Here is a 24,309-nt window from a genome sequence, read left to right as displayed (position 1 = left end):
TGTTGAACTCTAATTTTGCAACTGTGCGACCTTTCTCCTTCCATCTGCCACACACACACACACACACACACACACATATATATATATATATTTGTGTCTCTGTTTGTGATATAAACCATTGTTACAATTCATTTTGCCTCTGCAAGGAATTCCATTGTGTCATGTGATCCAAGACTAAATGCAATTAAATGAGGAAGCAACTCAGCTTTTGGATCACGTATTCTTATTCTGTTACATGTTTCTTTCTTAAACAAATTCTGCTTAGTTTATGTTGGGATATCAAGAACTAGTATACCTTGTGATTGAATCGTGTTTGTCGTGGTCATTCTTTATATTATGCAGTGTGCGAGCAAGCATATACGATGGCACAAAACCTGGATCCAAACAGTGAAGGCAGAGGTGTATTGCAATTTAAAACCGGCTTAATGTCAGTGATTAAGGTGCTGTGACGACTTTCTGACATGCTTCTGTGCATGCATAACTTTTTACATGGATAAATTTACATACCTTTTTGTGTGTTCTGATAGGCCGGTTGCATAGCTAAAAACTTCTAATTTGAAGTTTTTCATTGTCAATCTGTGAGCACATATGATTTGACATGATTGCTTATCTTTTGGAGCTAAATGTGGTCTTTGGTGACATGATTGATGCACCTTTTGTCATATGTAGATGCATGTATGGTCCCTGCATTGCTATGTGTGTGTTCACCGGAGTTGCATTTTCTTCACTTACTGACATGAATGGTTCATAGAGACCACCTTTTTGTCTGCAAAAACAAAATCGTTTCTGTTTCTTTTCTAACAGGTTTTGTTGTTTGTTGGTGGATGCATGAGATGATTAGATTTTTTTTGTTGGGTTTTGTTCTGATTGTTGCTTTAACAGTTTATATTCCATAATTGATTATAATGGTTTTTAGATACACTTATTTCTGTTCACATTCATGCACATTTTAGATGGAAGTTTATTTCAAAATGTCAATATTTTAAGGTATTTTTCTTTGTTTCATTTTGTTTGATTTTTGGTCATACTTTTTATTTGAACATCATTTCCATCTACCTCAAAATGTAGCTCACCAAGGTCCAAAGTAAGATCAATTGTTATATGTTAGCTAAAAGCCTGGGTTCAACCCTTTGTGATCCATTGGTCAGACTAGATCCAATGCTGCAGCTATTTTATGTGTCACATGCAAATGCTTTTTGACCAGTCTTTCCTACATCAATGCACTTTGATCCTGTACTCGTTCAAATTGAACCAGTAATGGCTTACCTAGGTTTGACGTGGACAAGTTTGAGCCTGAATAAGGATATGCTTAGCTCAAAATTTGCTTAAACATGTGTGTGTGTGTGTGTGTGTGTGTGTGTGTGTGTGTGTGTGTGTGCTATATCTATCTGAATCGACATTAATGTAAGCTCACCAAGGTTCAAATTGGACCCGCTTGAGGAAACATGATCAACTTGTTTGCCAATATAGACTCTCATTTAGGTGTAGAGTTTGACCAACATTGCCATAGTTATTATGCATGTTTGCATTAGATCCAGTAAAGTTTCATTCGTGCTTGGCTTGGTTCAATTTATGCTCAACTAAACAAAACATATCTAGTGTTGCGTGGATCCACATTTCCAAACCACATTATATCCATCATGACCATTTCAGATACACATAGATTCAGTTTAATCTGCTTTGGTCCAACCAATTGCAACTCACTAAGAATTAGATCATGATAAGACCAACTTGGCTTTGTTTTTGGTTCAGGTGAGCCTTGCCCCATCAATATACTATGGAATTAAGATACAGAAATTTCTTGTTCCTTACAGACCTATCACAATTTGGATTTTGATTTGTTCCATGAATTTCTGTTATTTGGTGCATATATCTCAACGGGTATGTGACTGTATAAGTTTAAGTTAGGTTCGAACCATGGTTCCAATCTGTGCTCATTTGGGTCTATATTAGATCATACATGGTTCCTAACCTGACACACCTTGATCCACCTTACATCCAAACATGGTTTTATATATGATGTCATTGCACGTCTGAACAACTTATCAGTTTGTTCTATTTTTCATTAATCTTGCAATTCATTAATCAATTAATTATTAATCATCCTTGTGTATTCAGTATTTTTCGCTACATGCTTGCTGAATAATTGGCACAACCTGCCATATTACTTTTCTGGTTGTTATTTTCTATGTTTTGGGCTTGCTTGACAGTTTTATTCTTGTGTCCTATGTTGTGGTGAATGAATGATTAAAACAGCAAAAACTCTCAAAGAAGGATGGAGCTAGGATCGACCGCAATCGTGATATTGAACGTTTGTGGGAATTTTACCAATCATACAAAAAACGACATAGAGTGGATGACATCCAGAAGGAAGAGCGGAAATGGAGGGAATCTGGTGCCTTTAGTGGCCAATTTGGAGAGTATGTACTTCTCCCTTGTTTCTTCTATTTGCTCATGTGCTAGTCCAAAAAGTACATCTCCTCTTGAATGCATATTTATTCATGTGTTTATTGTCCTCAATATTGTAAAATGCATCATAACACATATCGTAGTTGCAAGGAAACTGTATCATAACCTATTGTAGAAATAAAAATTTTCCATCCCATAATCCTAAAAAGTAAAAAATTAAAAAACCCGCATAACCTTGGCAGAATGAAGCTAAATAATGCAGTAAATATGCAACAAAAAAAGAGGAAAAAAAACAGAATTATAAATAACCAAAACACAGTCTTGAGCAAGGTTGCCAAACTAGGAAGCGGAAGCGGGAAACGATACCCGAAGCAGAAGCGAAAAACAATGCATTTTAAAATATATAGGAAGCGAGAAGCGAGGAATAAAAAAAAAAGAAATATAAGAATTGAATGAGAATCAAAATAAAACACAAATAAAAACTAAAATAAAAGTGACTAATATTAAATTTCATGATTTTTTAGTGTAAGAATTAATTTTTTAACAAAATCTAAAAATGATGACTACCAATTTAGCGAAAGCACATAAAAATGAGTGAGAAGAGTCAGAGAAAACACATAAAAAGCATGAAAAGTTGAGTAAGAGAACATATAATAAGAATAAATAAAGTGTGTGGAAAGCATAGGAGAAGCGTGGGGGAATCAAGGTTCTCATCAAGTTTCGGAAGCGAGTAGTATCGCGCTTCCGAAGCGAGTTTCTGGGAAGCGAGCTTCCCACCTATCTAAGAAGCTTCTGGTAACTCTGGTCTTGAGTAACATTGAAGCCAATTTAAAATTGATTTGGAAGATTATAGTTCATGATACATAAAAAAAGATAAAGCATTCCCTTTAATATCCTAATATTTTAATATTCTAAATCTAACTCCAAACACCCTAAGACTGAACTACTTCCAACACGGTAGAATGTAAATTTTCGACATTTTATTTGCAGTTTGTCCCTTGCCTTTTCTTAAACATAGGAGCTTTCTCTAATTTTTTAATGCCGCAAAGGTGATTATAAGACATTTTGTCCTAGCATTTCATTCTGGGAGCAAATGGCTTATGGTTTAGACTGGAAATCAGGTTGGGCTGGGTAAGCTTGAATAGGCCTAGGTGGACTAGGTGGTACCCCAAATACAAAATATGTAAACAAACTGCTAAAATTAATAACAAACATGTATGCAACATAGAATCAATCAACAATAAGCGATAGACAAAACATAACATATCATCAAACATTGTAAAACAATTATATTAAATAAACAAACCATGCAACTAACAATGTAAATGAACAATATACAAAAAATAAAATCATGTATGCAAACAAATTAACAACAGACATAAAATAAGCAATAGACAAATAAGAAGAAAAAATGAACAGTTGAATAAACAAACAATGCAACTGATAACCTGCCGTAGTTGTCAAAGGCACTAGGCGGAGCCTAGGCAGCGAGCCCCTAAAAAGACTAGGCGGGGCCTAGGCATTACCCCAAATAAAAGAATTAAAAAAAACATACACAATATGTAAACAACCTGCTAAAATTAATAACAAACATGTATACAACATAAAATCAATCAACAATAAGCAATAGACAAAACATAACATGTCATCGTCGAACATTGTAAAACAATTATATTAAATAAACTAACCATATAACTAACAATGTGAATGAACAATATACAAAAAACAGAATCATGTATGCAAACAAATTAATAACAATAGACATAAAATATGCCATAGACAAATAAAAAAAATGAACAATTGAATAAACAAGCCATGCAATTGATAACCTGCTCAAAAAAATTAAGAATAAATTTGCAATTGAATAACCGAACCAGGCAACTACATAATTTTAACACAATTAAAGCCTATATATGTATGTGCAACTGCGCTTATAGATTATATATGAATTACGTACACAGATATGTATATATAATATAAACACAAAATATTGCAAATTTATAATATATGTTTATGATATTTACAGAGAAAACATATATATGTGTGTGTGCAACTGCACATTAGAATTAAAGGCCCAAGCCATCAAGAGCTAATAGTAAATGCAAACAAGACAATGCAAGAATCATTGTATAAATATATCTTTATATATACAATGCGTATTCGTTTTCACAACAAAATAGCCAACAGTAAATTCATAAGCTACAAAACATAGCTAATTGATAGTTCTAAGTGTGTAAGAGCAACTAAAAAACATCAAGACATAAAACACATCTAAGAACTATAGTATAAGAATAAATCATCTACATAATGTTAAGTTGTACATGTATATATATGTATTTTCATACATATATACATGTATATATATTATTTATAAATGATGTAATAGGTAAATACAAGCCATGCAATTGATAACCTGCTCAAAAAAATTAAGAATAAATTTGCAATTGAATAACCGAACCAGGCAACTACATAATTTTAACACAATTAAAGCCTATATATGTATGTGCAACTGCGCTTATAGATTATATATGAATTACGTACACAGATATGTATATATAATATAAACACAAAATATTGCAAATTTATAATATATGTTTATGATATTTACAGAGAAAACATATATATGTGTGTGTGCAACTGCACATTAGAATTAAAGGCCCAAGCCATCAAGAGCTAATAGTAAATGCAAACAAGACAATGCAAGAATCATTGTATAAATATATCTTTATATATACAATGCATATTCGTTTTCACAACAAAATAGCCAACAGTAAATTCATAAGCTACAAAACATAGCTAATTGATAGTTCTAAGTGTGTAAGAGCAACTAAAAAACATCAAGACATAAAACACATCTAAGAACTATAGTATAAGAATAAATCATCTACATAATGTTAAGTTGTACATGTATATATATGTATTTTCATACATATATACATGTATATATATTATTTATAAATGATGTAATAGGTAAATACCCATTAAGGGTATTTTGGTCATTTCAGTTCTTGTATTAGGCTATGACCATTAGGGGCAAACTAGTACTTTATTTTATTAACTTCTTTTTGTCTTTTTCTATTTTTATAGAGACAATTTGCTCAAATACCAAATATAGCTGTTAGGTTCTTTTTTGACTAGTCAACATAAAGTTGACTACTCAATAGAGTTGTTGGAACAGTCCAACAACTATATTTATAGCCTTTGGAACAATCCAACAAGCTATATTGAGGTATTCTCCTCTCTTGTATGTGTATAAATAGGGGCTTTTATCCCCTTTCATTTTTTAATCTATGTCACATGGGTGCGGGTGCGACACGGGTGCGGCGCAATTCCAAAAAATTTGGACACGGGGACTCGGCTATATATATATTAAAAAATATATATTATAAATATATATATTTTAAATATTATAATTATATATATATATATATAACAATAAATTAACACATAAAGATTGTAAATTGTAAAGCAAAAAAAAACAATTCTTAACAACACAAACTTACCAAAATATAACACATAAAGAAGCTTGTGAGTATGATAAACAACAAAACTTATCATAAATCTGCCTCATCGTCTGAATTAGAAGGAAGAACAGGATCAAGGTAGTCCATGTTGAGAGTATGTAAATTATGTTCTCCCTCCAAGTCAAAATCTTCTGGATTTACATCCCAATTCTTGGATGGTCCACAACTGCATAAAAAAAGCACTATATTAGTATCTAACTTAAAACTTTGAATACAAATATTTAAATACAAACTTTGAATACAAAGAAAAAAAAGTACCTATACTCTTCTTTGGTGCGACGAGAAATTAATCGTAGATTTGAGTGAACATATACCAAATCCTCTGCTCTTTTACTGGTGAGTTTGTTTCTTTTAATGTTGTGAATTTGAGCATATATACTCCAATTTCTTTCACAACAAGATGATGTAGCAGGTTGGGATAACAACTTCATTGCAAGACGTTGCAGATTTGGTGTCTCTGATCCATATGTTGCCCACCAATTAAGGGGATCTTCCTCGTCCCTTGCCACAAGTGCTGCTAAAGAATCAAATCTCCCAGTAGAAAACTTGCCAAACTCACTATTTACAACCTTAAACATGTGAGGATCATTAAAAAGTCTTCTCAAATATATCATTCTATTTCTTGATATCTCAGGATCTTCATTTGGAGAAACACGACCAACACCTGCTGTCAACCATTTTTTTGCATAGTATTTTGGATTGAGAGAGTGTGCCATGCAATGCAAAGGTGTATTGCTTTTATCCCATCTTCTCACTAAAACTGAATGTACATGATTATAAAATTCTGAATCATCAAGTGCAATATCTTTCTTCTCATGTTTAAAAATGATACTTTGAACTTTTTCAATCATATTGTCCCACATTTCATAAATTCTATGAAGCATGGGTACATCTCTGTCAACTTCTCTCAGCATTTCCCAAATAGGCTCTGTAAATTCAACAAAATATGTAATTTTATCCCACCAAAAATCATCACAGATGCATTTTTTGATAGCTTGAGCCTTGACATCATCTTCAGTACGATAAAAATCCCAATCTTCATCAGCCACCATCATCATCAATGCATTCTTGAGTTGCTTAATTCTTTTTATCATAACAATGAGAGAAGCAAAACGAGTTTCAGCAACTTGAGATCAGAATGCCTATTAAATATAGAAAGGGCATGATGATGGTTTACAACAAAATTTCTAATATTTCGAACATCATGCTCTATTTTCTCAATCCATAAGCACATTTCATGTGCATGTGCATCATCTTTTGATGGATTGCATATACTCTTAAGTGCCAAATTTAAACTGTGTGCTGCACAAGGAGTCCAAAAAATATGTGAATATGTATCTTCACTTGCCAAATTCATTCCTGCACGACTGCAAACTGGAGCATTGTCAGTAATGATTTGCACCACACTTTCTTCACCCACTTCTTTTATCACTTCAACAAATAATCTCTTTAAATATTCAACATCTTTATACTCTCCAGATGCATTAACAGTCTTCAAAAAGATTGACCCATTTAGTGAGTAAGCAATGGAGTTTATCAGTGGTTGCCTTTGTATATCAGTCCACCCATCAGAAACAATCGACACTCCATGTCGTTTCCATGCAAATTTTTGGGTCTCTAGCAAGTCTTCAATTCTATTTTTTTCCTCTGCAAGAATGACTGTTCTTATTTTTTCTGAACTAGGAGGCACATAACCACTCAAATTGCAATTAGCCAAAGATGTAATCATATCTTTCCAGTATGGACTTCTAGCTACATTAAAAGGAATTGAGCTTGAGTAAAAGAATCGGCCAATCTTTTTATCAATTTCTGCTCTTGCCATGTTTTTGAATGACGCTTGTATTGTTTTATTGCTTTCCATCTTTCTTTTCTTTAAAAGCTCTTCTTGTGTATCACTAGCAGTAGGAAAAGACAAATTAATCGAATCGCTTTTCATCTCTGCAATTTTCTTCTTTTCAGCTTCCTCTTGTTCTTTTTTTAATTGCTTTAACATGTCTTTGTCAACCCCAAAACATGCCCTAATTCCTTGACCACGAATATGCAAAAGATGTGCTTTCACACGCGTATAAGAACCTGTGAAAACAGTCTTACATAGATTACAATGAAACTGCACATTCCCACCACCACCACTACTAGCTTTTATCCCTTTTGTCACAAGCCTCCAAAGTGGTTGAGAAACATCTAATTCAGGGTTAGAACTTGAACCAAATGTATTGACACTACCGTTAGAACTCGCCATTATATCTGAAAAGTGAAAATTGAAAAGAAAATAAGTAAATAAAATAAAGTTAATATTAATAAACACTACCTCTATGAATGGGAAACACAGGGAGGGGCCGAGCCCCTCCCCTGCGAAAACAGGGAAGCATGGAGGGGCCGAGCCCCTCCCCTATGAATGGGAAGCACAGGGAGGGGCCGAGCCCCTCCCCTGCGAAAACAGGGAATATTGGAGGGGTCGAGCCCCTCTTCTGCGAGCAGAGGGTGCAGGGAGGGGGGCCGAGCCCCTCCTCTATGAGTCGGAAGCACAGGGAGGGGTCGAGCCCCTCCCATGCGAAAACAGGGAATATTGGAGGGGCCGAGCCCCTCTTCTTCGAGCAGAGGGTGCAGGAGGGGGGGCGAGCCCCTCCTCTATGAGTTGGAAGCACAGGGAGGGGCCGAGCCCCTCCTCTGCGAGCAGAGGGTGCAGGGAGGGGGGCCGAGCCCCTCCTCTATGAGTCGGAAGCACAGGGAGGGGCCGAGCCCCTCCCATGCGAGCAGAGGGTGCAGGGAGGGGGGCCGAGCCCCTCCTCTATGAGTCGGAAGCACAGGGAGGGGCCGAGCCCCTCCCCTGCGAGCAGAGGGTGCAGGGAGGGGGCCCGAGCCCCTCCTCTATGAGTCGGAAGCACAGGGAGGGGTCGAGCCCCTCCCCTGAGAGCAGAGGGTGCAGGGAGGGGGGCCGAGCCCCTCTTCTGCGTGCAAAGGGTGCAAGGAGGGAGGCTACGAGCAGAGGGTGCAGGAGGGTCGACATACCTGATGAAGGGGGAGACGGTGGCTGCCTGTCGCCGGAGTTCGGATTGCCGGCGTGGGTGCAAGAGAAAGTTGCAGGGGCTGAGGGGGACAGGCAAAATCGAGAGGGTAAGCCCCTCTCCCTGTCGATAAACCCCTTTTAGGGTTCGGCTGCCAAAAAAAATTTGGATCTGGGTCGGGTTTGGACCCGACCCGACCCGGATCCAAAACATAATTTAAAACTCGAAATGGACAATTTTGGACTCGGTCAAAGTTGATCGAGTACCAAATGTAGACGGACTCGGCCTGGACTCGTTGACCGAGTCCGACTCGGCGTTGACCGAGTCCGGGCCGAGTCTGAAGCCTTACCCGAGTCCGCACCCGTGTCGGGGCGTGTCGACGCGGGTGTGGCAACCCTTTAGCCGAGTCCGTGTTACATAGTTTTTAATGCTTCTCTTAAGCATTTATGCTCAATGAAGATGAATATTTTTATGTTTTGTATTTTTCTATTTAGTTCTTTAATGTTTTATATGCACTTAGTGCTTTTGTGTTGCCCTTTGTTGGTTATTGTATTGTCCCATAATGGACTTGTGCTTGTGCACATTGTGATTGTGATCTTGTAAGCCCTTAGTGACACTGGTTTGTGCTTGTTCACTTTTGTGATTGTGATCTTGTAAGCCCTTAGTGACATTGTTTTTGCATTTTCTGCTATTTCATTATACAGTATCAGAGCCAAAAAAATTCTTTTTGACATTTTACCTATTTTGAGTCTTGGGATTCTTTGGTTTGAGTTCGTGCTTCGTGAATATTTCCTGATTGTTGTGTGATTTGGATTCAAGCAAAATCTTGACCCGGTATTATCTTATATCTTTAAAATATATATATGTATGTTCATTATTTTTATTAAAAAAAGTTTATTTTTTTAATTATCGTTGGACTTGTTTTTATTAAATATCTTATAAGGCTTATTTGTTTAATCTTGTGAAATTATATATATATATATATATATGTTTTAAAATCATGTTTGAATCTTAATTTTTCAAAACTTATTTTATTTCATATATTTGTATATAATCTCATGAGTCATACTATGAAACTTTGGGAGATGGTGATTGAGTCTAGGTTGAGGAAGGTTGTCATGATATTGGAGAATCAATTTGGTTTTATGCCTGAAAGATCAACTATGAAAGCATAGAGAAATTGATGGAGATGTAAATCATAGGATAAAGGTTGGGTGGATGAAATGGAAAAGTGCAACTGGAGTGTTGTGCGATCGTAGAATGCCATTGCAGTTGAAGGGAAAGTTTTATAGGACGACTATTAGGCCCGCTTTACTACATGGTACGGAATGTTGGGCTGCCAAGAGACATCATATTCAAAAAATGAGTGTAGCTGAAATGCGTATGCTTAGATGGATGTGTGAAAATACAATAAAAGATAAGATTCAGAACGAGGAGATAGGTAAGAAGGTAGGCGTTGCACCCATTGAAAATAAGATGAGAGAGAATCGTTTACGGTGGTTTGGACATATTCGGCGAAGGCCTAATGATGCTCCAGTTAGAAGGATGGAGAAATGGGAAAATATATTAGTTAAAAGAGGTCGGGGTAGGCCTAGAAAGACTTGGATGGAGATGATAGGAAAGGATATGAATGCTTTGAACCTCACCGAGGACATGACATTGGATAGAAATGATTGGAGGAAAAGGATTCATGTGGAAGACCCAGAATGATTTTCTTTTTTGGTTTATATCGCCGACCCCAATTGTTTTGAGATGAAGGTGTAGTTGTTGTTGTTGTTGTATATGTATATAATCTTGTATGCTTGAGCATGTATTGTTGGCATTTAGATGCTTTATTTGAACAAGTCATGACTATAAATGTCAAATCATGTTCGTATTTATTATTGAACTTTTTTTGTTCTCCTTTGAAAAGTTGTCTTATATTTTAAAATAATTTGAGATATTTTAAAACAATGATGTGTGTATTTCACAAGTATGATTTTATGAAATTTTGCATAAACTTGTGTTTAATTTTTCTCTTGGTGGATTAAAAATAGCATATGAAGTGTTAGAAATTATATATGAATAAATAATTTTTATATTAATATTTGATCCTTGTGCACTTATGATTGCCTTACATGATGAATAAAATTGTTTATTCGTGCATAAGGTGTTGAGTATAATTTCTAATGAGAAGTTATTCATTTTAATAAATGCCTTTTATGGGACAATAATTATGATATTAGGTGTTTCTCTTATTGATCCTTTTTGTGGTACTTATGATTATGTTATTTTCTTAATCTCATGGCATTATTTTGCATGTTTTGCATGAGATTATGTTACTTGCTTAGTTTTTAATAAAATATTAAGTTGAAAAATCATGAGAAACTTCTTTGTGTTTGCTCTTTATGGGTGTTATAAGTGTTTCTCTCATGGTTCACTTTAGTATTTGTCCATTATTGATGGACGTGCTTGTCTACCTAGATCTTTGGTGGACATCTAAGTCACACGGACTTGGCTAAAAGGTCGACGCACCCGTGTCGCCCGTACCCGACATGGGTGCTGCTTTGGACATGGGTTGGACACGGTCAACGAAGTGTCGGACTCGGTCAATGTACCGGGGCCGAGTCCATCCACATTTGGACTCGGTCAACTTTGACCGAGTTTATTTTTGTCCATTTATTAAAATTAATTTTGGACTCGGTCAACTTTGATTTTTTGTCCATTTATGATTGTTATGTATATACATTTTTATTGTTATTATTGTTTTATATATATATTGTCAACTTTGACCGGTCAACTTATTGCTTTAAAATTTACAATCTTATTATTGTGATATATATATATATATATATATATATATATATATATAGCCGCGTCCTCGTGTCCAAATTTTTTGAAATTGCTCCGCACCCGTGTCGCACCCGTACCTGCACCCATGTGACATAGGTGGACATGTGGTATTCTTGATTAAAAGTCTCTTGATTCATTGCATACAAGTTATTTATAAAATATAAATTTTTATATTGTGCCCTTAGTACCTTAATCTATCACTTGCATATACATGAGTTTTTTGATCTATTTATGAGTATCCATGATTAGTTGTACTTGTGTATGTACTTGGTTTTCTATATGACACTTTCAGAATCTCTCTATATATTTTCCTCTTTAATGTTATATGACATTGATTGTCTCGTAGTTGACTTGTAATCTAAATTGAGTTATCTCTCTATGTAGCTTGCTTATATTGATATTGCATTTGATTGCATCAATTAACATCTTGTTGTTATTCTTGATTAAAAGTCTCTTGATTCATTGCATACAAGTTATTTATAAAATATAAATTTTTATATTGTGCCCTTAGTACCTTAATCTATCACTTGCATATACATGAGTTTTTTGATCTATTTATGAGTATCCATGATTAGTTGTACTTGTGTATGTACTTGGTTTTCTATATGACACTTTCAGAATCTCTTTATATATTTTCCTCTTTAATGTTATATGACATTGATTGTCTCGTAGTTGACTTGTAATCTAAATTGAGTTATCTCTCTATGTAGCTTGCTTATATTGATATTGCATTTGATTGCATCAATTAACATCTTGTTGTGCATATGATTGCACTATATTCATTTGAAGTTTTTATCTACCGTTATTAGGATTTGATTTGAAAATTTGTTTTTTCAAATCGGTTCTTATATATGAACTCACTTATTTGAAAATTGATTTTTGTGAGTATTTATTATCTTCTTATGATATTTGTGTTGTCTATCATCGACTTTTATATGATGCATCATTTTTCTTGGCCTTGTTATTGTTGAATTGATGTTTGTTGGGGTGAGTTGTGTGCACATTGTTTTATGTTAGTTTAGATTGTCAACTTGTAGTTTGGTTCTAACTGGCAGTTATGTGATCTCTGATTGTGTGAGTGTGTTGAATCAGTCATTTGTTTTTGACAATTATCTTTATCATGGATGCTTACAATTATGTGTATCTGTGATGACTATCTATTTTTAAAACCATGGTGTTTCGAAACATTGTTAAAGATTAATATTCTTATTAGTGACATTAGCTTGTTTTCGTTACAAACTTTTTTACCTCATGCGTTTCCTTGTATTATGCCTCTTATCTAAGTGTCATTATACGTAGACAAGAGATGTTTACACATCTTCATGTGTTTTTAGCCTATTAATGGTGTTATTGTTATACTCTTGTTCTAGTCGATGATACACTTGTTTTAATAAACAAGCGATGTGTTTCAATGTGGTGAGTTACGTGCATCCATTGATTATACTCTTGATCTAGTCGTTCATATACTTGTTTTGATTGTCATTAAATGTAGACAAGAGATGCTTATTCATACCTTCATGTATTTTTTTGGCCATTAGTAATATTCTTGTTATACTCTTGTTCTAGTCGCTGATACACTTGTTTTGAGTGACATTATATGTAGACAAGAGATATTTACTCACACTTTTGTGTGATTTTTAGCCATTTAGTGGCACAGTGATTATGCTCTTGTTCTAGTAGCTAATACACTTGATTTTTGAGGTTTGGAGGCTTAGTGAGGTGATTGCTTGTGGTGGTCAAACCATTGTTGAAGTTTGCAAAATATCACTTCTTAGTTCTTAATATCTCTGACAATTTAAATCTCTTCATATTTTTCGCACATTGGTATTGATTTACAAATATCATTCTCTTTGTTATGTGGGATTTTTAAAATCTCTCATTGGAAATTTTAAACTTTTACTACTTGTTTTTTCTTGTATGGAAGATGTTTATGGATAAAAATTTCAAGCATTTTTGCATACTTGTGATGTTTAATAAAAATCTTATTCTTTATATTGTGAGCCTTCTTGTGTGTGCCCCTTTGTGGGTTTTGAGAGTGTGTTTTTTAAGTAAACTTGTTTGTTGTCCACTAGATATTGGACACTTTGGTTTGTAATCGAATGCTACTTGATTCTTTACATTAAATTTATGCATTCTATGCGCATTTTATTGATAAAAATATTTATTTTAATTGTCATTTTATATGCATTAAATACCCTTTAATTGCATGCACACACACACATATATATATATATATATATATGTGTGTGTGTGTGTGTGTGTGTGTGTGTGTTTCATATTAATTGGCATGTTCACATTATTGTTTGCATGAATTTAACTAGCTCCTCTCTTTGTGAGGTCTCTTTTTGAATTGTTATATTTTATACGCATGTTGCTATTTGAAATGCTTGGGATAACATTTATGCACAATTGCTTATCTCTTCTTGATGATTTATATATCCTTTAGTGATCGCATCTTCTTATTGATCAACACTTATGTCTTCTTAAAAAATATGTTCATTTTTGAGTTTATGGTTTGATTTCATAAAAATTGATCCTTGAGGAATACTCTTTATCTTTCTTAATGATTATCTCATGTTTCTAAAAGTTATTACATTTTTTTTGAAAATTCTACTCAAGTGTTATTATTGTTTTGAAAGTATATTATTTTTTAAAACTTTATAACTATTAGGTTAGGATATTTTCCTTGTGCAGGAACCTTTGTTTTGTTTTCTCTGCAGGTTCTTAAAGATGTGATGGATTGAAAAATTAATATATTTGATGCATCATATCATGAAGATGAAGATAGCCGATAAAGGCGTTTGTGTACGATCACCAATGAAGACATTTAGAGACTTGTGTTTGCAAAATTCTCTGATGCGACATAAAGATGAAGACATTTAATGAAGATACTTGAAGACTTTGATCCTTCCCGCTGATTCTTTTTGTATTTCAAACTTTCGGTATCTGTAAGTTTAAGGGGGAGTATTAAGTTGTACATGTATATACATGCATTTTCATATATATATATTTTTGGTTCATATATATATATTATTTATAAATGATATAGTAGGTAATTACTCATTTAGGGTATTTTTGTTATTTTAGTTCTTGTAATAGGCTATGCCCATTAGGGGTAAACTCGTACTTTATTTTATTAACTTCTTTTTGTCTTTTCTATTTTTATAGGAACTATTTGGTCAAATACCAAATATAGTCGTTAGGTTATTTTTTGACTAAACAACATAGAGTTGACTAGTCAAAAGAGCTGTTGCTATATTGAGGTCTTCTCCTCTGTTGTATGTGTATAAATAGGGGCTTTTATCCTCTTTTATTTTTTAATGCTTTTCTTAAGCATTTATTCTGAATGAAGATGCATATTTTTATGTTTTGTGTTTTTTTATTTAGTTCTTTAATGTTTTATATGCACTTAGTGTTGTCCTATAGTGAACTTGTGCTTGTGCACATTGTGATTGTGATCTTGTAAGCCCTTAGTGGCAATGGTTTGTGCTTGTGATCTTGTAAGCCCTTAGTGGCATTGCTTTTGCATTTTCCGTTATTTCATTACACACAGTTATTGAAAGTATGAAATAAACTAATTAGTCAAATAAAACTATAAACATCTAACACAAACACATAAAATAAATCAGATGAAATAAATAACAAAAAACTATAAGAACAAATCACGCATACAAAGCCCTAAAAATGCAAATGGTAGGAATATGAGAGAGAGAGAGAAATTTGGTTATAGGCTTTTTTTATAATCATGCATAACTTTTTTCTTTTTAACTCCCTTAAGGCTCTCTTCCTTAGATTCACCATCGGCTGCAACAACCATTTTTGTGAGAATTGGTTGTGGTTCCAATGCGAAACCATCAACCAATTGCCACATATCTTTACCCATGAAGATTTTTTTCACCGCCACACCCCACATATTATAGTTTTTTCCTTCAAATTTGATGGGAACAATCGTTACATTTTCTTTATCAGTCATAGCGGAGAAGTAAAAGAGATAGAAAGCCAAGGAGAGGAAAGATGAGAAGATTGCAAGAAGAAAGGTGCTGAAAAAGTTTGATGGCGAGCTTTTCGAGGGAACAAACTAATGAACCAATGCTCCACAATTTCACGATCCTCCTTTTGATCTCCACACAAAAGTTAGAACCCAAGTGCACCAAAGCTTTCATACCATGTAATCAAATATGACAAATACAAACAAATGCCTCTTATGGGCAAGTACAACCTACACAAACACTGATCAATTATGGGTCAAGATACAATCATATACACATTGCCACTTATGGGCAAAAGCGACAACATAAAAAATATAAAGAATCTATTGAATGCTTGAGAACAAGTATGAAAGAACAATAAGGGGTTCAACCCTATTTATACATAAGAACAATAAGGGGTTCGACTAGGGAAAACAGGGCCTTGCCCTGCCACACCCTGTTTGGACCGAGGATAGAGGACATGTGTAACGCCCAAAAAACCCTGGACTTGTAACTTTTAGGAAATTTTTTGAAAGCCTTGAAATCATTCGTTTATCAGAGTTTTAAATAGTAATTCAGCGGAAAATGATATTTTTAAAACAAGTCAACGGACCTTGGGCGCATTACAAAGTAAACTTTCTTTCACAAACAGATTTGGAACTCCGTACACTTAAGAAACCAGATAGATTATGAAAATGCAATTTTTAACAGTTTAAGACTTGTAAAAAGGAGAGATTTTTCAAGAAAACCTTTATGCAAATTTACCAAAATATCCTCAGGAACGACACGTCAGGGAAAGAGTCTCATCTTGATCTCATCACGCCATCGTGCATCGCAGTCGGTACAGATTCAATTATCACTTGTGCCCATAAAATGGGTTAGTTTCACGAAAAACTGGTAGGTGTACAAGTGAAATAATATGGAACTGAAATAAGCAACCTTAATAAGCAATACGCTATAACTAACATGATTAGATGATTTACAAGCTCTAAGTAGTCACACGTCAGCAGTTATATTAATCACAAGATGTAAGCAGTTTATAAGACAATGAGTTACATTAGTTGTAAGATGTACACAATTTGTAGATTACGAGTTGTAATCTTTTGCACAACAAGCAATTCTATTGATCATATGGTGTAAATAGTTCATGAACCACAAGCTATAAGCAATTGTACTACGTGCATTTCATTTATTCACAAGATATAAACAGCTTGGAAGCCAAACAATTACATTAGTCCTAGTTGTAAACAGTTCGTAGATTGCTGGAAGCAGTTACATTAGTCATAAAAGACTCGAACCAACAAGTACTATGAACAAGATATTTATTGTTTCGATATTAGCTAGCTTGTGGGTACGTTCAAACGCGAAATGTAAAAACAACCGAGACTGGTCCAGGGGTTTATTATGCCATGTATTTTTGATAACCCGGATAGCTGACTGAGTTCGCTTCTAAGGAGACGATCAGTGACCAAGTGAGGATTCTCCAAAGGCCACTCGTTCAAAGGATGCATTCAACTTCTGCACAAGTGCCTGAAGCTACATTTTGTAACTCATTTCTTCTAACTCCGATGACTGGGGAAGCCGAGTCTTTTGCCCGTAATAACCATTAATGGCCTATCCATCAGAGTTTTTGTATCATCTATCATCTCTCTTGATAAACTGCGATGAACGAGCACGACAACGGTTTCTTAACTGCCCCTCGTTCTACATGCTCTGGTCTATTAGACCCACTCGAGCATTTTGCCTGTGAAGGCGCATAGTTACCATTTTGAGATTTCAACAATGTGCCATTGCACGCTTCGAGGTTACCATAGACCTCTCATCCTACTCATCGTAGTACGCAACGTACTTGCTCAAAAGTACAACCACGATGAGAGGGGCCGGGATTTCTCCAAAAAAATTCCCACAATATTGTTTTGCCAAAAAATACATGGTGTAACCATTCAAATTCAAGCTTGTTATGCTTTGGTCCTTTAGACCGTCATGTGCCTCTTGCCTATTAGGCGAACATCAACATTATTTGATTACAATAAGGTGCCAAAACACATTTCGCGGTTACTATAAACCTCTCATCCTACTCTTCGTAGTTCAAACATATCTTACGTGCAAAAAAGTACGACTACAAAGAGATTTTTCAGAAGAAATCCAACAACATAATCACGCAAAGTAAGTGATGTAGCAAGTATCTTATTTTGATCATGATTTATCTTTCAAACAGTGGGTACAACACTTCTGCAACTCGTACAAGGTGAGATCGCCACGGGTCTCAGTATTTGTACGTTGGGCATACCTCGCAATACTGGCATTGATAAACGGGTTAAGGGTTTTTCAAAAGGATCACCCCAAAACACAAGTTCGTATCACTAATCGGGTTTATCTGAGTCATAATGGATACACGAACCAAAGTTGTAAAACACCTCTCCCAAATGCATTGATTTCGGAGAGCTAGCCACTATCTTGAAAAAGACTTTCAAAATTTGCTTTGTAAAACTATGCATTTTGAAAATGGGTTTATGCCTAAAAATCATCTTTTTGGAGAACCACAATGCATAAGTGTGAGTCCTGACTTTTAAAACAAATGAGTGACACACTACACACTCGAAGTTGCAATTAAGTGAGTGCAACCAACAAAGAGCAAGCCCGTGCACATAACAATGCAACGACAAAACGAGAAGCAAGACTTGATGTGCGAAACTATACATCAAGTATAAGGCGCGTAAGCAATGCCCAAGGTACGATTTCGCCCCTTGGCTAAGCAAGTGCGTAAGGTGACTTGTGAGGCACGAAGTCGTACCTCGATTAAACCAAAAGCGTAAGCAAGTAAAATGCAAGATCAAAGCCTGTGCCCGAAGTGCGACAACGAGCTAAGAACAGAACCACATGCAAAAGCAGAACATATGCGCAAAGCGCGATAATAAAATAAGAGACAATACATGCAAAAAGTAAGTGCGAAAGCAAGCCTGTGCACAAAAAGCACATTCTTTTCCACGAGAGACAAGAAAGTAAAAGGACAAAGATCGTGAAACCACATTCTTTTTCATTTTTAGATTTTTAGTCCATAATGTGTTATTTTAGTCCTTTATCGACCTTTGCACGACTTTTCCCTACCTTGACGGTTTCAAGGGTAGTGCATGTCTCGAGTGTACGGGCTGAAGGTCTCGGGGCGTGGGCGGGCTCCGTTGCGAAATCTGTGAAGGGATAACATATTAGCACATTACTTAATAAAAATGAAAGAAGCAGAAGGGGCAGGGGACACGGCCTTGCCGGCCAGGGAAAAGAAAAGGGGCAGGGACGAGGCCCCTGCCGATCTGACCAAGCCAATGACAGGGGCTTCGCCCTTGCCAGACAGAAAACAGAGAGGCAGGGCCGACGCCTTTGCTTGACGAAAGCCGAGAGGCAGGGTGACCGCCATGCCTAGCACAAACAGAGAGGCAGGGCGACTGCCTTGCCTGTCGAAAGGCCTAAACGGCGCCCCTCCCGAGCAAGCTAAAAGGCGGCAGGGGCGTCACCCCCACCTGGCGACCAGAAGGAAGACGACGGCAGGGGCATTGCACTATCAACTTACTCAAGAGGTCAGATCTATGAGGCAAGGGAACAAATCCATTGAGGAGTTTTATTCAGAAAAGCAACACGTGTGGGATGCTCACACTCATGGAAAAATGCTCCAAGTGTGACAAGTGCATGAAATGTGAAAAGTGTAATGGATGTCAATCCTGTGTGAACATATTTGATGAGCATAGAGAAGCTTGCTGGCTGATTGAATTTCTCATGGCCTTGCACCCAGAATTTGATGGAATTAGGATTTCTCTTCTCCATAGGTCAATGCTGCCCTCAGTTGCCCAAGGCCTAGCCAAATTGATTGCTGAAGAGACTAAGTTGAAGTCTCTTGGTGTGCAGTCTACTGAGGAGACACTAGACAGTTTTTGCTTCTCCAACTAGGCAAAGTGGAGGTAGAGGGGGTGGTAGGTTTGGGAATATAGGAGACATGAATTCTGTGCAATATCACTATTGTTAGGCTTTTGGACATATAAAGAACTTGTGTTCGTTGTTGAAGAAGAAGGGAACTGCGTATGTTGCATAGAGGGTGTAGAGGGCTCTAAGCCCAAGGAGACTTTGTCTAAAGTCAGTTCTGCTGGTGTATAATATACTCTTTCTTCTGTTGGAGGTACCTTGGAGCATGTTAGTGGTAGCCAACTTCAGATCTTAGAAAAGATGCAACAACAAATGCTTTTGTTGCAGCTCCTTGCTTAGTCAACTACTGCTTCCTCTCCTTCACAAGTATCTTAGATTATGCCTTTGGATGGTTGGTAGATTCAGGGGCCTCATTTCACATGACAACTTATGAGTCTGTTCTAACCATTATCATTGATATTGGTGATATTTTGAAAATATCACGAGAAATATCGATATTTTACAGTAGCCGATATTAAAGATAATATCTTGCGATATTTTCAAAATATCGAGATATTTTTAGGAAAATTTCTTTTTTTAAAGTTTGCATTTCATATTTTTTCCTTTTATATTTAAAACCTTTAAAACATGTTTTTTTATACTTTTGGAAGAAAAATAATTCCAAACTTACTATTTTCTTAGCTTTTTTGTTATTTATATTTTTAAAAATTTTAAACTCCTGAGATATTCCCGAGATACTCCCAAGATTTATCAACTTTTAAAAATCTCTCAGAGAAATACCCTTGACGAGAAATTACCTATAACGATACATGTTACTAAGGTTCTAACCAATTGTTGGCTCTACGTATGGTCTTCTATGTCACTTTCAACAACAGGTTGCATTTCTTCAGATTCTTATCTTGATTGTAAATTGAACATCTCTCAAGTCTATTATGTTCCTTTGATAGCTATGAATCTTATTTCTCTTGGTCAAATCCCTAAATACAACGGTAATGGCATCTATTCTCTTGTTGATTATGTTGTGCATGATCAACTAGCGGGAAAGTGGATTGGAATTGACCATAGAAGATGAAACTTATATTATGTAGATTGGCTGTACATGAGCAAGCAGTGGAGTTGTAAATTCAATCTTAGTGCAGCTGCAGCAGATGGGTTAGTTTTATAGCATCAGAGATTGGGTCATATGTCTAGCTCTAGGTTGCAACACCTAATAGCTTCAGGGAGTCTAGGTAGACTTGAGTTAGTAGCGTCTAAATGTGTCCAAGAGTGTGAAGCTTGTAGGTTGGCAAAGGATCATGCTTTGCCTTTTGGGTTAAGAAAAAAAAGGTTGAGAGTCCTTTTGAGCATGTACATTCAGATGTATTAGGCCCTTCACCTATTTTGTCTAAGGGTGGCTCCTCATATTTTGTCACTTTTATAACTGATTGTACAAGATTTCCTTAGATTTACTTTATGAAAAATAGAAATGAACTTTTTGCCATTTTCAAGAAATTTTATGTGATGATTGAGACTCAATTTTCTCCTATGTCGAGCCTAATTTCTATGTAGAGGCTTCATCTAAAGAGGAATGACAACTTGCATGACTGATGAATTGAATGCTTTGGAGAGGATGCATGCATGGAATCTTGTGGAGCTCTCACCATGAAAGAATGTTATTGACACAAGTGGGTCTATAAGATTAAAACTAATGCAGATGGGTCGATAGAAAGATATAAGGCCAGATTGATGGCTTATATATATATATAGTAATTTGATACTGACTTTGCTGAGACCTGTGCTCCAGTTGTTCACATGACCACCATAAGGACATTACTTGCAGTCTCTAAAACAATGGAATCTTTGACAATTAGATGTGAAAAATGCATTTTTGAGCGGGGACTTAGATGAGGAGGTATATATGAAGCTTTCACCTAGATATTCAGATACTTAAGGCAAGGTGTGCAGATTGAGACCTGCTCTATATGGACTTAAATAGGCACCTCATGCTTGGTTTGAGAAGTTTAGCGTTGCTGCAAAGTCACTTGGTTTTGAGCAGAGCCATCATGACCCAACATTGTTTGTAGCGTCCTCTGCCCAAGTGGAGTGTATACTGTTCCTGTGTATTGATGACATGAGTATTACAGGAGATGATGTGCAAAAGATAGTTGATACTAAGAGCAGGCTGGCTGCATCTTTGAGATGAAAGATCTAGGATATTTGAAATATTTTCTGGGTCTTGAGGTTGACTATTCTTAAAGAGGGATTTTCTTATCTCAACATAAGTATGCTACAGATCTTGTAAGCAAAGTAAGATCGGCGGATGACTTCAAGAAGGTGTCTACTCCAATGCAAACAAATATGAAGTTGAGGAGCTCATATAGAGATGAGCTTAAAGATCCTGTGGTATACATGCAATTAGTGGGCAATTTGATATATTTGACTATCAGCAAACCATATATCACATATGTAGTGCATGTTGTTAGTTAGTTCATGAGTTCACCCACATCTGTGCATATTGCAGTAGTGCTTCGAATCATTCAATATGTGAGATACCATGCACTTTGAGATGTTCTTCTCTTGTCTTCTACAAAGGTTAGAGCCTTCTGTGACTCAGATCTTAGAGGATCAACCAAGGATCAGTTTGTCTACTACGGGCTATTGTGTGTTTATAGAAAGCTCCTTGATTTCCTGGAAGAGTAAGAAGCAACAACGAGTTGCTCTATCTACTGCAGAGGCAGAATATAGGGCTATGACTCAGACCACTGCTGAAATTAAATGGGTCAGATGGCTTTTGCAAGAACTTGGAGTGTCACTCTCTGAAAAGTCATCCCTATATTGCGAAAATATGAGTGTGATTCATATTGTCAAAAATCCAGAATTCCATAAAAGAAATAAGCACATTGATATTGACTGTTATTTCACAGAAGAGCTTATGAAGATGGAGTTATAGCTCTAGAACATGTTGGTACCAAGGAGGAAGTAGCAGATGTGCTTACAAAGAGTTTGACCCATTACACTTTCAGTCATTCCTTCCCAAACTTGGCATCATTCCTCTTACATCATCTCAAGTTTGAGGGGGAGTGTTGAATAGTATAATTGTAATATGCATATTATCTATCATTTATTCTACCCTTTACTTGTATGTATATATTCCTACTAGTAAGGGGTATAACTGTAATATTTCAGGGGGGGGTAGTATTTTTTGTTTTGTAGTGTAAAGGAGTCAACCCCTATATGCTTGTGGTTCTCTCATTTTTCTATTGAGAAATATTGAAGCAATCTTCCCTCTATTCTCATCCCTTCTCACCTTCTCCTTTTGTTCCTGCTGGTAGCACAATTTCAATAGCTAGCATGTTTCATCAGAATGCAAGAATGAAGCAATAAATGGAACTTTGGCTTGTTTTTCTTGGTTGTTTTCTAGAGGAACATAAAATGTGTATATGTTTACTTTTTGTTTGAAATACAGCAGAATGTGTTGTATAGCATATAAGAAAATTTCTCATTACTTGTGTTTAGTACCTTTGGGTGATTACTCATCCCCTAAATGTGTACTGTTGTCATAATTTCATCCTTAATATAATTTCATTTCTTTTCGGGAATCAAATGTTTTGCTCAACTTGTTTCAGATTGGAGCTTAGATCTTTGGGGATGAGAAAGGTCTATGCCATTCTGAGGGCTGTAGTTGAGGTGATGGAGACACTTTCCCGGGATGCAGCTAGTGAAGGAGTTGTGAGGCAAATTCATGAGGAGGTCAACTATTTATTGACTTCTGATTCTCTTAACCTTGTCATTTTGTCTTGCTTTAACTTTGTGGCCCATTTTCTGGTTCAACATGTTTTAACCTTCTCTAATGTGAAATTGGATTCGTTTTGAGATCCTCATCTGAAGATCTTCTCATCTTCTTCATGCTATGGCCTTGCTTCAGTTGAGAAAAATAAAGCAATCCGATGCCTCATTGACGGACGAACTTACACCATACAATATTGTGCCACTGGATGCCCCTTCCTTGACAAATGCTATTGGATTATTTTCTGAGGTTAATATTCTTTTTTCCATTGGATTAATAATCACATTTTGTTACATCACTTGACTATAAATGCTGACAAGAAACTTTATGATAATCATGTTCTAGGTGAAAGCTTCAATATCTGCAATAAGGTACTCTACTGACTTCCCGCAACTTCCTCCAGATGTGGAAGTTTCCCGGCTACGCCATGTGGATATGTTTGATCTTCTGCAGTATGTCTTCGGTTTTCAGGTCATTGTTCATCCTCTCAAATTTTCCTTTGCATGACTTCTGAGACCTCTGATTGATGTATATAGGAAATTGCTGTTCTATTCGCATGTTAATAATGGCAGTTGTGAAATGCAGAAAGGCAATGTCAGGAACCAGCGTGAAAATGTGGTTCTTACTATAGCAAATGCACAGTCTCGGTATGGCATAACTGTTGATGTGGAACCTGTAAGTTTCATCTTTTTACTCTTACCTGAAGCAAGAGCATCCAACTTCTACCAGCTGTCTTCATTTTCTTGACATTGGATTGATTGCTTTTTTCTATGTCGTGTACAAATGTCTTTTATTGGGCTATAGGATAAATATGGTTGGCTATGGTGCTATCTGCATTCTGCTGTCACCAAAAATCCTGTGACGTTGTTGATTGCTGTTACATTGAGATTCAT

At 35.9% G+C, this 24,309-nt stretch overlaps 1 protein-coding gene across 1 annotated transcript in view; it reads left to right on the top strand.

Annotated features, from left to right (window-relative positions):
• Nucleotides 1–24,309, top strand: part of GSL8 (glucan synthase-like 8) — a 209,795-nt gene that overhangs the window by 1,944 nt on the left and 183,542 nt on the right. The window contains exons 2-7 of the mRNA XM_089995715.1: nt 343–440; nt 2,257–2,420; nt 23,256–23,379; nt 23,555–23,665; nt 23,762–23,887; nt 24,002–24,091. Of these exons, the coding sequence (XP_089851841.1) occupies nt 343–440; nt 2,257–2,420; nt 23,256–23,379; nt 23,555–23,665; nt 23,762–23,887; nt 24,002–24,091 (713 nt within the window). The remainder of the gene's footprint in view (nt 1–342; nt 441–2,256; nt 2,421–23,255; nt 23,380–23,554; nt 23,666–23,761; nt 23,888–24,001; nt 24,092–24,309) is intronic.

Source organism: Nuphar pumila, chromosome 2 (assembly GCF_984573655.1).
Source record: "Nuphar pumila chromosome 2, dmNupPumi1.hap1.1, whole genome shotgun sequence".
NCBI lineage: Eukaryota > Viridiplantae > Streptophyta > Magnoliopsida > Nymphaeales > Nymphaeaceae > Nuphar > Nuphar pumila.
Note: the sequence above shows the minus strand (reverse complement) of the source record. Positions and strands in the feature narration are given on the sequence as shown.